Source organism: Mirounga angustirostris, unplaced genomic scaffold, assembly GCF_029215605.1.
Source record: "Mirounga angustirostris isolate CCGP_5_RB_7025 unplaced genomic scaffold, mMirAng1.0.hap1 SCAF_14, whole genome shotgun sequence".
Classification (NCBI taxonomy): domain Eukaryota; kingdom Metazoa; phylum Chordata; class Mammalia; order Carnivora; family Phocidae; genus Mirounga; species Mirounga angustirostris.
In genome coordinates, this window is record NW_026991722.1 from 62,907,027 (window position 1) to 62,922,688 (window position 15,662).

The window sequence follows — 15,662 nt, forward strand, 5'->3', positions numbered from 1 at the left end:
GCTCCCTGCCTTCTGAGTCCCAGAGAATCGTGTTTGCATGGGACTATTATTTGAAGACCCTATCCCACCCCCAGCCTGAGCAAGGATTTGAACCCAATCAACTTAGCTCCAAAACCTGGGTGCTGAGGCCTGTCTGTGCCTCTCAGTGGCCTAAGAGCTTAGCATGTACTGAACAAACCAGTAAGTGAATTTGCTTTAAAATGATAAGCTAGAGGTGCCTGCATGGCTCAGTCGGTTAAGCATCTGCATTCAGCTCAGGCCCTGATCTCAGGGTCCTGGGATGGAGCCCAGTGTCGGGCTCCCTGCTCAGTGGGGAGTCTGCTTCTTCCTCTCCCTCTGGCTCTGTCCTGCCCCCTGCTCATGATCTCACTCTCTCTCAAATCAATAAAATCTTTAAAACATAATAAAAATTAAAATTAACAATAAAACAATGAAGTAAAATGAGAACCTATGTAAACCTGAAGATTCCTTTTAGGAATAATGTACCACACTAACCACTAATATAAGGTATGAATTCCACTTTTTACCTCTTCTCTGTGATACTAAGAGAAAATATCAGTGCAGCTGATCTTTTTACCTATCGAAAGACAGAAAAATAAGTTTTTTTCTTTAAGATTTTATTTATTTATTTGAGAGAGAGCACAAGCGAGGGGAGGGGCAGATGGAGAAGCAGACCCCCTGCTGAGCAGGGAGCCCAATGTGGGGTTCAATCCCAGGACCCTGGGATCACGACCTGCGCCGAAGGCAGACACTTAGCCAACTGAGCCACCAAGGCTCGCAAAAAAAGTTTTTATCTGAAGGCAGAACAGTAAAATCCACAAGAAATCGTTAACAGCACGTGTTTACGTTTTATCATGAATCAGACAATGCTTGAACAATTCACAGTGACAGGAAATCTAGAACAAAATCAAATATCTTATCACATCAGGTTGAAAAGTTGGAGAAAGATAAGTATTCAACTCCACAGTGTACTTGAAAAACCTAAAACGTCAACTCGAAAATTTTGTGCACCACTGATTTTTAGAGTGGTATCTTTGAAAAACTGAATTATGTCAAGCTTTTAATTCCATTTCTCAGTGAGGACTGCCAGAAAAGTGCATCTCAGGCAGTAACCTGTCACACCACAGTCGTGAGCCGGAAGCTAGCGACCGCTTTGCTGTGGGAGGCGCGGCGTCCCCCGAGCCCTCTCTGTGGGTATATGTTTCTCTGCAGCTCTGGAAAGTAGCCTCTTCACCTCACTACATGTCCCCAGGGCTCATGCATCTGCTCCGGGGTCCCTGAGCCTCCTCTTTGGGGCACTTTGACTGGTGTTTTCCATGTGACCTTCAAGTTTGGTCTTGTGATTTCTGAGCCTGAAGCAGGTTAAGTGCTGAGGAGCGGAGGCTGGGGCACCTGGAGTAGGAATGAACTGTGGGCAAGGAAGGGAAATCCACAGGAAGCACATGTTACACTAACACACACGTTTCTACCTGCACACACACTCACTCAAAATGCCAGCAGGCCAAGTCTGCTGACTCCAAGTGTGCACGCGCGCATGCGCACGCGCACACACACGGGAAGGCCCTGTGGGATTCCGGTATTACGTCTCAAATGAATCACTGATTTCACCAGCAATGCTCCTGGGATGCTGAGAAATACCAACATTTTATACAGTCTCCTTTGGCTATAACATCAAAGAAGGGTGAAATATATTTGAGAGGGAAATTTCATGAAAGCATTTTAAAGGATTAAGTATTTTACTCCCAAAAGAAGTTCAAAGAAGTTTGCTTATCCGACAATGTACCTTTTAGGAACAGCTTTCTCTAATGAGGCTGAGTGTTGGACAGAGCCTCCAGCCTCAGCGTGGCTGTGTGTGCTTTGTGAGAATGCCTTCTAACCTGCAAGGAGGGATTTCCACCTCCAGTAAGACCTTCGATGTAACACAACTTGTTTTATCTATCGATTTCTAGTTCATTTAAGAGAATCCAGTCTCACCTGTTCTCTTGCTTCGGGAGGACTCTGTATCTTAGACTTACCCTTGCCATACAATTATTCATGCCTCCTATGGGAAGACAGGGGGGAATTTTGAGTACTCTAGTAATAGGCAGAAGATACTGCTGTGTGTGGGAAATTTGGCCCAAATAAGGTACTGTTAAGTGTTTTCACAACTTACCTATTCGTCTATTACTAACTGGGTGAGGATTGCCTACAGATGAGGCAGTGTTAAATGAAAGATGAATACAGAGCTCACAGTATGACTTGCACAGTGCTTCCATATTGTCAAATGGATGGTATGAAGTCTGTCCCTCATTACAGTAGAATCTCCTGCCTTAATTATTTATGTGTGTTGTCGTCCTTTGATGGTTCGGTCTTGTTTTCCAGATCGTACTTAGACATGTCCAAAGTGATTATCTTCAGCTACCTCTTCTGGTTTGTCCTCACAATCATCTTCATCACGGGGACAACCAGGATCAGCATCTTTTGCATGGGTTACTTGGTAGCCTGCTTCTATTTCCTGCTCTTTGGGGGTGATTTGCTGCTGAAACCCATCAAGAGCATCCTGCGCTACTGGGACTGGCTGATTGCATACAACATTTTTGTGATTACGATGAAAAACATACTGTCAGTAAGTGCCTCCCACTGTATAAAACATTTGTGGTTTTAGCCTAAGAGTAAACAGTCCATTCAGTGGTTATTAAAAGCCCAATTGCCCGTCACACTCCTCTCTTAAAAGCCCCAAATAAGATGATGCAAAGTCAGAATTCAAAGAACCATTTATTACTCTTGTTTTGCCACATTAAGCAGAATCCTGTTTGCTCACGTCCACCGTGTCAAGGCCACATGGCAGGAGGATAGGGATTTGTAGGAATACATTCTAAAATGTATTTTTAAGTTAAAATCCCGTTTCTTCTGAGGGATCATTTGTCACCATTCACACTTTGTGCTACAAAATGGCCCTTTTATGACCTGAATTAGTCATTGAATCTCTTCAAAACTGATATTGTGTTGGCTTACCTAGAAAGAATTATGGAAGTGTAAGCCAGTAGTGGGTGGGGGCAAAACACATCCTTCCTCTACAAAGTTTAGCTGCTTTGCTATTAAATGTCCACATCCCGGGGCACCACATTCCCCCCTGACCAAGTAGGTAACTCACTCGGCCCACTAGGCATCCCAGGATCTTTTGGGCCACAGGGACACCTTCTAAGGTATTTACTGTCTCAGGAAATTAAACAACAACCTTTCATGAGCTGAAGGAGTTAATACATCTCTAACTGGCCCTAAGTCAGAGTTAATCCTTGCACCTGCTGCTGCCAAGTACTGATAGTGCATTAGAGGGGCCATGCGGTAATAGCTTCCTGCTTCTCACCTTCCTGGTTACTGAAAGATGAGCTCACCAGGCAAGTCTACTATGCGGGCATTTCATTTTTTTTTTTTTTTTGGCACGTGTATTGCTGTGTTTAGAGGTCTTGGAAAACAAAGTCTGTGTCACCATGAATATGTATTTGAGTCATTTATTTTGTCTAAGACCATTGAAATTTTGTCTAAGATCAGTTGATAGTAAAAGTGACTCTTATGCAGCAATTTTACCCCACCCATATTTATGTACCCCACTCAAAATGCAAAGTTCTTGGACAGAGAGAACAACAGAACACCATTCATTTGATAGCCAGTCTGAAAGTGAGGGATCTGTTGCCAGAGGCTGATTCTTACAACCAGTCCTGGAAACATATGGCCACAAAGTTCATTCATTCATTCATTCATTCATCCTGTAAACCTATATTGCAGACTTGCTAGGCACTGTTTTTGTCTTGAAGAACTAGATATAGTACTGCCTTCAGGTTTTACCCTAAGGAACTCACATTCTTAAAGGGAAGACAAACCTACTTATTAATAATTATAATGTGGTCTGTGAATGCTAAATATCACAACATTTTAGGAAACCAAAACAAAAAAGGAGTACCTCATACCTTGCCTGAATTAACTGGGAGCAGACTTCTGGGAGGCGGTGCCATTTGAACCCATCAGAGACTTGAAAACTAGATTCAAGGGTGTCCAGAGAGACAAAGGGAGGAGGACACTCCCAAAGTAGAGAACCCAAACACAAGTATGGCCGTGTAGGACAGAGACAGTCATGTGAAGAGCATGTTCCAGTGGGTGCAGGGACTCAAGCTGAGTAACTGCCAACTTAGGAACAAATTCTAAATATACTCCCACCTCACATGTTCCCAGGAAATACACACAGTTCAGCCATCCCTTTTATGTATTGGCTTGCAATGGTTGTCTGTTTAAACTTCTTCCCCCTCAGCATGTGAACTTAACATAAATCATTGTTATGAGAGAGACAACGACATGCCAATCAATAAAGAATATTCCTTTGCCCAGAGAATTAACCAAAAAAGGCTCAAAATGCATGTTCTTTTCCTATTTTAAGAATGCCATGCAGCTGATGTTTGTGATGATCTCCTGGCAAACAGCATAGGTTTAATTTGTCCAATCTTGTGAGATAATAACTATACCAAAATCAAAGTCCTGGGGGTCATTGTTCACCTGTTTGATATCAGCGTTTGGCTTGTTTCTACAGAAGTCCAAGATTTTCTCTATGAAAAGACAAGTGCTTCTAAGTGCTGAAATCATCACACTAAAGACTTTTCCTTTACTCAAGGGGTTTATTTCCCCAAGGAAATTATGGTGCTTTTAAAGCACCAAGTGCACTACCCCATGGTGATTGAGATTTTAGGTTCTACAGGTACCTCCTGGAATCATTGGCACAGAGACTTTGTGAATTCTTACACAGAGTAGGATCACAAAGCATCAACCTCTTTTTCTGGGCACAGAGTTTCACAATTTGCCACTCCCATTTGTTTTTCAGATAGGAGCATGTGGATACATTGAAAAATTGGTTCAAAATAGTTGCTGGTTGATCCAAGCTTTCAGCCTGGCCTGCACTGTCAAAGGCTATAAAATGCGTAAGTATGCAAGGCAAATTTGGAAGTGTAAGGACAGAGAAGGAAGGATGGTTGTATTGTTCTAATTTTAAAATTGGGCCAAAGCACACAAAGAAAAGAGAAAACAGTGACAGTCAATTCGACCTCTAGATGGAGGCAAGAGGACTGTAGTTCATTATGAATCTATTGTCCATAACATGAAGTGCTCCTACTCCAAGCATCTTTGATCATCCTCTGGAAACTTCTCAGACTCGGGCAGGTCTGGGGACTAGGTGTGGCCTATTATACTCCCCAAACTTCTTTGAGTTACATTAGGAAGGGTTACAGAAGGCCACAGGCCTGTGGTGGTTGCCGCTAGAATCTTGGGTTGTCAGAAAGTTCCTCTGGCTTCCAGGTCCTTCTCTCCTCAGGAAGCTCAGGGAGCTTCAGACTCAGGAAAACAACTGGGAGGACCTTCAGGGTCTCTACAGTTCCAGAAGTTTCCATTTCCATCCCTCTGCCTCTTGAACCATGACCCAGGATAACACCATGCTCCTCCTTGGCACCCAGGATGGGGAAACTTGAACATGACACTCTCCCCACTGTGGCTTCCAACCCAGGTTATGCTTTGCCCAGGATGAAGAGTAACTGGGAATTTGTTCCGATTTAGGATAAGATGTCTGTGGATACCTCTTCTTCTAATAGACAATACTGTGTTAACTGCTCTTCTGGTTACCCCAGATCACTGTTGCCAGAAGAGGTGGTTTTGTTTTTTGTTTTTGTTTATTTGTTTGTATCAGAGCATTGCCTCTGGCATTGGGACATAGAGACATTATTTCTCCATGGCCCTTATTCAGGGAGAAAGAGATCTCTCTCCCTCTAAGAGAGAGAAACACTCAAGAGCCATCCCTGACAAAGGGACCCTCCTGTGCCTTACACTGTCAAGAGGTCACTTGTGGTCAGTCTTATGAATCAACGTTGATATTGGATTTGAAATATGTATGTTTGCCTGTAAATAAATGCACCCATAAGTGAGTCCATGCATCAGAACGTCGCTCTTATGCCTGCGGGATTCCTCAAGCCTGATTGTGCTACAGATATTATAAAATGACAATGAAAATGGATGTTAATTTTAATTTGTTTTTTTTTTTCTACTTTTTTACCCCAGCTGATGATGATTCCTCGTGTAAACTACCCAGTGGTGAAGCAGGAATTATTTGGGATAGCATATGTTTTGCCTTCCTTCTGCTGCAAAGAAGAGTTTTCATGAGTTACTATTTCCTACATGTTGTGGCTGATATAAAAGCTTCACAGATCCTGGCTTCGAGGTAGGTCGGGTCATGGAATCAAGTGGTTTCTCTTAAAAAATCTGTCTGGAAGTAATATTGCACTGTGCTGTTGCCTGAGCTTGCTTGTAGAACCCGTAAGAAATTAAGAAACTATGCCCACTCTCACCACTATTGTTCAACATAGTACGAGAAGTCCTAGCAACAGCAATCAGAAAACAAAAAGAAATAAAAAGTATTCAAATTGGCAAAGAAGAAGTCAAACTCTCTCTTTTTGCAGACGACATGATACTTTATGTGGAAAACCCAAAAGACTCCGCCCCCAAATTACTAGAACTCATCCAGCAATTCAGTAATGTGGCAGGATACAAAATCAATGCACAGAAATCAGTTGCTTTCTTATGCACTAACAACGCAACTGTAGAAAGAGAAATTAGAGAAATGATTCAATTTACAATAGCATCAAAAACCATAAGATACCTCAGAATAAACCTAACCAAAGAGGTAAAGGATCTATACTCCAGGAACTACAGAACACTCATGAAAGAAATTGAAGAAGACACAAAAAGATGGAAAAATATTCCATGCTCATGGATCAGAAGAATAAACATTGTTAAAATGTCTATGCTACCCAGAGCAATCTATATCTTCAATGCCATCCCGATCAAAATTCCAATGACATTTTTCAAAGTGCTGGAACAAACAATCCTAAAATTTGTAGGAATCAGAAAAGACCCTGAATCGCCAAGGAAATGTTGAAAAAGAAAAACAAAGCTGGGGGCATCACGTTGCCTGATTTCAAGCTATATTACAAAGCTGTGATCACCAAGGCAGCATGGTACTGGCACAAAAACAGACATACAGACCAGTGGAACAGAATAGAGAACCCAGGTATGGACCCTCAACTCTATGGTCAAATAATCTTTGACAAAGCAGGAAAAACATGCAATGGAAAAAAAACAGTCTCTTCAATAAATGGTGCTGGGAAAATTGGACAGCCACATGCAGAAGAATGAAATTCGACCATTCTCTAACACCATACACAAAGATAAACTCAAAATGGATGAAAGACCTCAATGTGAGACAGGAATCCATCAAAATCCTAGAGGAGAACATAGGCAGTAACCTCTTTGACATTGCCCACAAAACTTCTTTCAAGATACATCTCCAAAACCTAGTGAAACAAAAGCAAAAGTGAACTTTTGAGACTTCATCAAGATAAAAAGCTTCTGCACAGCAAAGGAAACAGTCAACAAAACAAAGAGGCAACCCACAGAATGGGAGAAGGTATTTGCAAATGACACTACAGATAAAGGGCTGGTATCCAAAATCTATAAAGAACTTCTCAAACTCAACACCCAAAAAACAAATCATCAAGTCAAAAAATGGGCAGAAGATATGAAAAGACACTTCTCTGAAGAAGACATACAAATGGCTAACAGACACATGAAAAAATGTTCATCATCATTAGCCATCAGGGAAATCCAAATCAAAACCACACTGAGATACCACCTTACACCAGTTAGAATGGCCAAAATGGACAGGGAAAGAAACAACAAATGTTGGAGAGGTTGTGGAGAAAGGGGAACCGTCTTACACTGTTGGTGGGAATGCAAGTTGGTACAGCCACTTTGGAAAACAGTGCAGAGGTTCCTCAAAAAATTAAAAATAGAGCTACCCTATGACCCAGCAATGGCACTCCTGGGTATTTACCCCAAAGACACAGATGTAGTGAAAAGAAGGGCCATATTCACCCCAATGTTCATAGCAGCAATGTCTGCAATAGCCAAAATGTGGAAAGAGCCGAGATGCCCTTCAACAGATGAATGGATAAAGAAGATGTGGTCCATATATACAATGGAATATTACTTAGCCATCAGAAATGACGAATACCCAACTTTTACATCAACATGGATTGGACTGGAGGAGATTATGCTAAGTGAAATAAGTCAGGCAGAGAAAGTCAATTATCATATGGTTTCACTTATTTGTGGAACATAAGGAATAGCATGGAGGACACTAGGAAAAGGAAGGGAAAAATGGAGGGGGTGGAATTGAAGGGAGAGATGAACCATGAGAGACTATAGATGCTGAGAAACAGGGTTTTAGAGGGGAGGGGGGTGGGGGGATTGGTTAGCCCAGTGATGGGTATTAAGGAGGGCACGTACTACATGGAGCACTGGGTGTTATATGAAAACAATGGATCGTGGATCACCACATCAAAAACTAATGATGTAATTCAACAGTCTTACACAATTCACAGCACCTCTGAAACAAATAATACATTATATGTTTAAAAAAGAAGAAGAAGATAGCAGGAGGGGAAGAATGAAGTGGGGGAAATCAGAGGGGGAGATGAACCATGAGAGATGATGGACTCTGAAAAACAAACTGAGGGTTCTAGAGGGGAGGGGGGTAGGAGGATGGGTTAGCCTGGTGATGGGTATTAAAGAGGGCACGTTATGCATGGAGCACTGGGTGTTATACGTAAATAATGAATCATGGAATACTACATCAAAAACTAATTAATGTATGGTGATTAACATAACATAATAAAAAAACTAATGGTGTATGGTGACTAACATAACATAATAAAATTTAAAAAAAAAGACAAAAAAAAGAAATTAAGAAATTCCTCGGCCACTCTGGAAAACAGTATGAAGTTTCCTCAAAAAGTTGAAAATAGAGCTACCATACGATCCAGCAATTGCACTACTAGGTATTTACCCCAAAGATACAAATGTAGGGATCTGAAGGGGTACGTGCACCCTGATGTTTATAGCAGCAGTGTCCACAATAGCCAAACTATGGAAAGAGCCAAGATGTCCACCGACAGATGAATGGATAAAGAAGAGTGGTATATATATACAATGGAATATTATGCAGCCATCAAAAGGAATGAGATCTTGCCATTTGCAATGACGTGGATGGAACTAGAGGGTATTATGCTGAGTGAAATAAGTCAATCAGAGAAAGACATGTATCATATGACCTCACTGATATGAGGAATTCTTAATCTCAGGAAACAAACTGAGGGTTGCTGGAGTGGTGGGGAGTGAGAGGGATGGGGTGACTCAGTGATAGACATTGGGGAGGGTATGTGCTATGGTGAGCTCTGTGAATTGTGTAAGACTGTTGAATCATAGACCTGTACCTCTGAAACAAATAATACATTATATGTTAAAAAAGAAGAAGAAGAAGAAGATGATGATGATAGCCGGAAGGGAAGAATGAAGGGGGGGAAATCGGAGGGGGAGACGAACCATGAGAGACTACGGACTCTGAGAAACAAACAGGGTTTTAGAGGGGAGGGGGGTGGGGGGATGGATTAGCCTGGTGATGGGTATTAAAGAGGGCACATACTGAATGGAGCACTGGGTGTTATATGCAAACAATGAATCACGGAACATAATGTATAGTGATTAACATAACATAATAATAAAAAAATAAAAAGCAAAAAAAAAAAGAAATTAAGAAATTCCTTCTAGGAAAACCAGTCCAAGAAGGGTTTAGCACAAGGCTTTTAAAACCGAAAATAGAAGAGTAACAAGAAAGTCTTTGGTGCCAAGTCACACTTACAAGGATCTGGGACACTATGGAAGGTCAAAGACAGACTGGTTGTCTAGAGCCTTCGCGGCACAGACCACCTCACTAGACATAGCTCATTCTTGCCTCAGCCAAAGCAGTAACACAAGCCATGTTGGTCTAGAGACTAGTCCACACTCCCCTTCTCCGACTCTGTGTTTAGAAGAAATTCCTGAAAATGGAGAAAAACACAATTATGTATTATTTTTCAGACCTTAAGTTGAGGAGTGTGATACTCCAGGCTCATTCTAAACCTCCTTATCTATCTTTTCTTATCCTTTCCATCCTTTCAATCTTTTTTCCCCAGTGACCTGATTTTTTCTGTGGGCCACTGGTTCTATTCCATTACTGCTGTCATCTTCTTGAACTCCACCCTTTTTTCAGTTTTTGCCCCAATCTTGTAGGTTTCGGGGAAAAGACTGGGAAGAAAACTAGATATTAAAGGGAATGAAATTGAGATGAGGTCGTAGTGCCCTAGACTGCTGTGTCTGTCTCAGAGACACCGGCCTTGCTAGATCCCATCAGATTTGTGGTGCTAAATAATCTGATAAACATCAGCTTGTATCATATGAAATTTCCCAAAAAATCTATCATTTTGATTTGTGGTTTAGACTAACACACTTCTGTTTATACCACCAGTGTTCCTGGAGACTATTCTTTTCCTCTGCCAGGATAAACAAAATGTTTATTTCAGAAGTCCATTTATTGGGAAGCCATTCCTGGCCTTTGTTAACTAACTTGGAGCCCAGTAAAAAGAATTTTCAGTAGGGGACCTACATTTAATCTGAGGAGCTTTGTGGTACCCTAAGCCCTCACTATATAGATGAACAGTGACTTCATTTCATGTACAAGATTGACCCTGGAATTTACCATTATAATTGTTTTTCTAACACCCAGGACATCAGTTTCATTAGAGCCCAATGTCTTGTCCTTTTTTTTTTTTTTCTTTTTCTTTCTTTTTGGGGATTTGTCCATGCCATCTTATCCTAATAGCAGTTTTATTTACTCATAGAGCAGCAGGTATTTGTGCGGATAAATATGCCTTTTTCCTTCTCCCAAGCATTTGGTCCTTAGACATCCAGGACATAATAGTAGCCAATATCTTTTCCTTGGAGTTGTCATAATTATTAAGAAAACATATTCCTCATGTAATGGAAACCGATTTCTTTGGTTTAGAGTACAACTTGTGCATGCAAAAGAAAAGCCATGTCTTTTTTTTTTTAAGATTTTATTTATTTATTTATTTGAGAGAGAGAGAATGAGAGAGAGCATATGAGAGTGGGGAGGGTCAGAGGGAGAAGCAGACTCCCCGCCAAGCAGGGAGCCCGATGCGGGACTCGATCCCGGGACTCCAGGATCATGACCTGAGCCGAAGACAGTCGCTTAACCAACTGAGCCACCCAGGCGCTCCGAAAAGCCATGTCTTAATAAACGAATTTCTGAAGAATAGGCATTCATTCATTGATATACTCATTGCCTACTCTGTTCCAAGAAGGTAGCTGCTTGATCCTGCCCTCACAGAGCTGGTGGGGAGAGGGACATATCAGCAAGCAAACACAGTGCTGTGTGACTTGTGTGATGGTAGGGGACATTCAAGAAACTGTGGGAATTATATCAAGGGTACATAACCACTGGCAAGGGGCAGGAACCAAGGCAGCTTCCATTCTAAGCTGCAGCCTGAGGGATGAACAGGAGTTAGAGGAGGGAGGCAGGGGACACAGCCTAAGTGAAGTTACCAGAGGAAGTTTTAATGAAGAAACCCTGAGAAGCTCAGCGTGGCCAAGACACAGAAATTTGAAGGTGAAGATAGTGAGTGATGACAAGTTAGCTGGAGAGATAGGGAGAGGTCCGATTATCAAGGGTCTTATAAACCATGTTTATGACTTTAGAAGTAATCCCACAGATACGAATAAGCCAGGGAGTGATGTGGCTATAGTGGTGTTTCAGAAGCCCACCCTGCCTGTGCTGTGGAGGACACGGGACCGGGTAGGTGGCTGCTCTGATGATCCAGGACAGAGACAGTGGCTCTGACCAGGATGGGATAAACTAGGAAGATATGTAAGAGTCAAATTGGCACACCTGGAAAGTTGATTGGAAGGAAGGGAGGTGGGGGTGGAAAGGAAAGGAGGATAGAGGGTGATATGGCTGGATACTGGTTGAAGCCAAGGGTGGTGCCAATCCCAAATGTAAAGAAGCCGAGAAGCTCTAGGCTGGGAGAATGCTGACCACAACCAGGGACTTGTAGGGCTCGTGGGCTTATGAAACTAAACCCATGATGAGTCTAACAGAGAGCTGGGAGGATAGGTCTGCAGGTGGAAATGGACTGAGGGTCATCATGACACAGATGGATTTAGAGCAGGTGAGTGGTTGGAGAGCATGTGAACGAGAAGAGGACCCTGGGGAGCATCCACATTTAAGAGATGGGCAGAGAAGACCAGCAACTCTGAGCCAGAAAGGAAGAGGGAAAGCTAAAAGAGCATGGTGCATTAGGAGCCTGAGGAAGGTTGTTTCAAGGCGGAAGTCCAGCAGACAGGACATACAAACACAAGACTGAAAACTGACCACTGAAGGCAGTGACCTCAACACATGGGGAACAGAGCCCAACACCAGTGAGCTGAGGTTGAAGGGAAAGACTTGGGGACAGTGGCTGTGAGATATTCATGCAGGGACAGGATGCAGGCTGTGGAAAGTGATGGAAAACTGTGCAGTGGGCATGGATTTTTTTCTAAGGTTAGCAAGATGTGAGCATGTTTGCATACTTCTGAGGAGGATTTGGTGGCAGCGGGAAGGCTGAGAATGCAGAAAGAGAGGAAGAAAGGGCAGTATGGAGCCCCTCAGGCTACAGGGGGGTGAAGGGCCAGAGCTCAGGCAGGCTGCAGGTGAAGATGTTGCCTCTCTCACTGTCCATGCAGGAAACGGTGTCCACGGGGTAGGTGGTAGGCAGCTGAGCAAACTGTTGCCTCATGACTTACGTTCTTTCCAGGAAGTGGGAGACTAGGTTATTTACTAGGAGTGAAAAGCTTTTGACAGAATTCCAGATTTGAGAAAAGTGTAGGGAGTTTTAAATAGCCACTACAGAGAAGAATTTCCAGGGCCTATGAGGGGTCAGCAGATAATGTGCCTGGTCACACCTTTTCTGAACCTCCGACAACAGCCCAGCAAAGGGCGGGCACACCATTGGTTTCCTACCCACTTGGGATTTACCAAGCAGATGTGACCCGATGACAATGGACCAGAATTGCAGATATTAAGAGAGGCTGATGAAATCAATGGGGACCCTAAAGTTGGCTTAAAAAAGTGAGAACAAACAGAAGAGAATGGAAGGATAGGAAGAAGAGAAGCAAAGAGGCAGGAACTTGAACATCCCATTGATGGAGCTTGAACTCCAACTTTGCATTTTTCCTTAGGGAAGCCAAGCTCACTCCATACCCTTTTCTGCTCATTGAGTAGAAAACTAATCTGAACTCACTCCTCCTTGCCAATGGTCCCTCATGGGACAACTATAATAAGGTCAGATGAGCAATGCTTTGCTGAGATGTAAGGTTCTGTGGGATAGGTTTGAAGGGGTGCATTCTGTTAAATATCTTAGAAAACACAAACCGTTTTTTGTTTGTTTTTGTTTGTTTTACTGAGCTCCTACGGTTGTGAGCAGCCCACTCCCTCCCCGGAGAGGCTGTGCCCTGTTCATCCACTGGGAAGGGGTTCCTATACAGGGGTCTTGGGACTCCCACTCCCAGCCAGGAGACTCTATCTAGTCAATGGCCCAAAAAGAAATGTTTTCTAACCGTTAATAATCATTTTCAGGGGAAGGTAAGTAGAAGGATAGAAATACTAATTTGTTCTCTATTTCCTGTTTTTCTCTAGAGGGGCTGAACTTTTCCAGGCCACAATTGTAAAGGCTGTAAAGGCAAGAATTGAAGAAGAGAAAAAGTCAATGGATCAGCTGAAGAGGCAGTAAGGAGGCTTGATTTTACTCTCCTTCTCCTTTCCTTGTAATCGTGGTTTGTCTGATCCTGTTCAGCTGGCTCTCGCCTCCCAGCGAGCCTCAATAGTCCTGAAAAACCTATTGGTGTTAAGGAGCTTCTGGGTATGTGCTCAGCATAAGGACAGTGGCTTATGCTCACTGGATTGAGAATGGAAGTAGTTGAAAAGAAAGAGAGCTGCAATGTGGTGGAAAGGGGAGCTATGTGGGACAAGACCAATGTCAAGTCTTGGTTGGTTCAACTGCTTCCTCTGGAACCGTGAGCAAATCATTCCAATTCTCTGAATTTCAGCCTTCTGTTTTAAATTAGGGTTCACAGTTCTACCTGGGTTTTTATAAAGATTAAATGAGCTAATGAATGAGACAGGGTCTTTCCTGGTCCCATTTAGTTGGAGTAAATGTTCATTCTATCTGTGGATTAAGGGAATAAATACAAAGTCCTGGCTTTGGAAGGATCTCTAAAGATATTATAATGCACTCTCTCTGAGAAGAAACTGATGACCCATGACATTAGATGACTTAAAATCCACAACAAACTAGAGGCAGTACTGGAAATACAACCCTTGTTTCCCTATATTCAGTTCAAGACCTTTTTTCTACCACCATGTTCTGGATAAATCAAGTAGTGGACTGACTTTACTAGGAGATTTGAGAATTTCTTTTTCAAATTAATTAGTTAATTTTTAAAATAGCCCTTGAAACGAATTTTCTTAGAGTGAAATTTTTACCAGTAAATGTAACTTCTGAGGATTGGTAGCATTTCATTTGGGGCTGGGTTTAAGAGCAGATGGCCATAGAATTCAAAACCTAGCCACTTTTTCCAGGAAAGCAGAGACTCGATCACCCCACCAGGAAAATTCCCCACCAGGAAAATTTCCCAGCTCCTTTCTCCCAGGCAAAAATGTTTGCTAGCATAAATTACACCATCCCATGGCATGGTTATTTCCACAATCAAAGATATGAGGTATATAAACTGTTATATAAGCAGTTATGGTATAACTGTTGCTATTGTTGTTTCTGGTTATCTGTATCAGGCTGAGAGAAGTAACAAATTTGGACCCGGATTTAGAATGAGTTCCTATTTACCCATTATAGAGACCTGTTAATATCATTCACTTCACCGAGTTTTTCCATTTGTTTAAGAATAACTCCTCTTAGGTGACAGAAAGTCAGAATATAAAAGAATGAAGGTAATAATCATGGCAAAAGAGAAGCTAAAAGTGTTGTTTAAGCTGCAGGAAGCAGAAATGGCACTTAGCTTAAAAATTTGAGCAGAATTTTAAGAAACTGAATTAAGAAATGGAACACTACGGGAGGGCACGTCTGGGAAGTAGAGTTCAGCGTTGTAGTTTCTGAATAGTTGGGCTTCCTGAATAAGCAGACAAAATAAAAAGCACTGACTCAATAATTAAAGATGCAATAATACATTCTTTCCAGAACTGATAAGAGATTAGATTTGAAATAGAGAAGAGTCATGTGGTCTAAGAATACTTATGAACATCTGGGGAGCAACTTGCTTTTTACAAAACAGTTCTCACACTTTTACACCTTTTCATTGCATCTTCACACTATGTGACCTAGACAGTTCCTACTTTTAAAAAACTGCAAAACCTGGGAAAATAAAGGACTTACATGTCATCATTTACTGTGTTCAAAATGGCAACGGTCCGAGGTGTTTAAGTGGATATAAAGTATTGCATATCAAACCTTAGCGTAATTATGACCATATTAGTAAGACTAGCAAAATAACATGGTTGTATACATATACACACATATAGACATCCCCAAGGAGATACTTGTTGCTGATTTAAAAAAAAAAACCTAAGTCCCAAATGTTGGCTGCTTTGTCTGTGATTTTAGCAACATCCATACAAGTTTAAACCCAAACTGACCATGTGATGACTG

General features: G+C 42.0%; 1 protein-coding gene across 3 annotated transcripts in view; it reads left to right on the forward strand.

Annotated features, from left to right (window-relative positions):
• PIEZO2 (piezo type mechanosensitive ion channel component 2) overlaps positions 1-15,662 on the forward strand; it is a 503,601-nt gene that overhangs the window by 422,400 nt on the left and 65,539 nt on the right. For all 3 annotated transcript variants that reach the window (XM_064578003.1, XM_064578004.1, XM_064578002.1), the window contains 4 exons: positions 2,362-2,605; positions 4,850-4,946; positions 6,073-6,232; positions 13,640-13,729. In XM_064578003.1, coding sequence (XP_064434073.1) covers positions 2,362-2,605; positions 4,850-4,946; positions 6,073-6,232; positions 13,640-13,729 — 591 coding nt within the window. The remainder of the gene's footprint in view (positions 1-2,361; positions 2,606-4,849; positions 4,947-6,072; positions 6,233-13,639; positions 13,730-15,662) is intronic.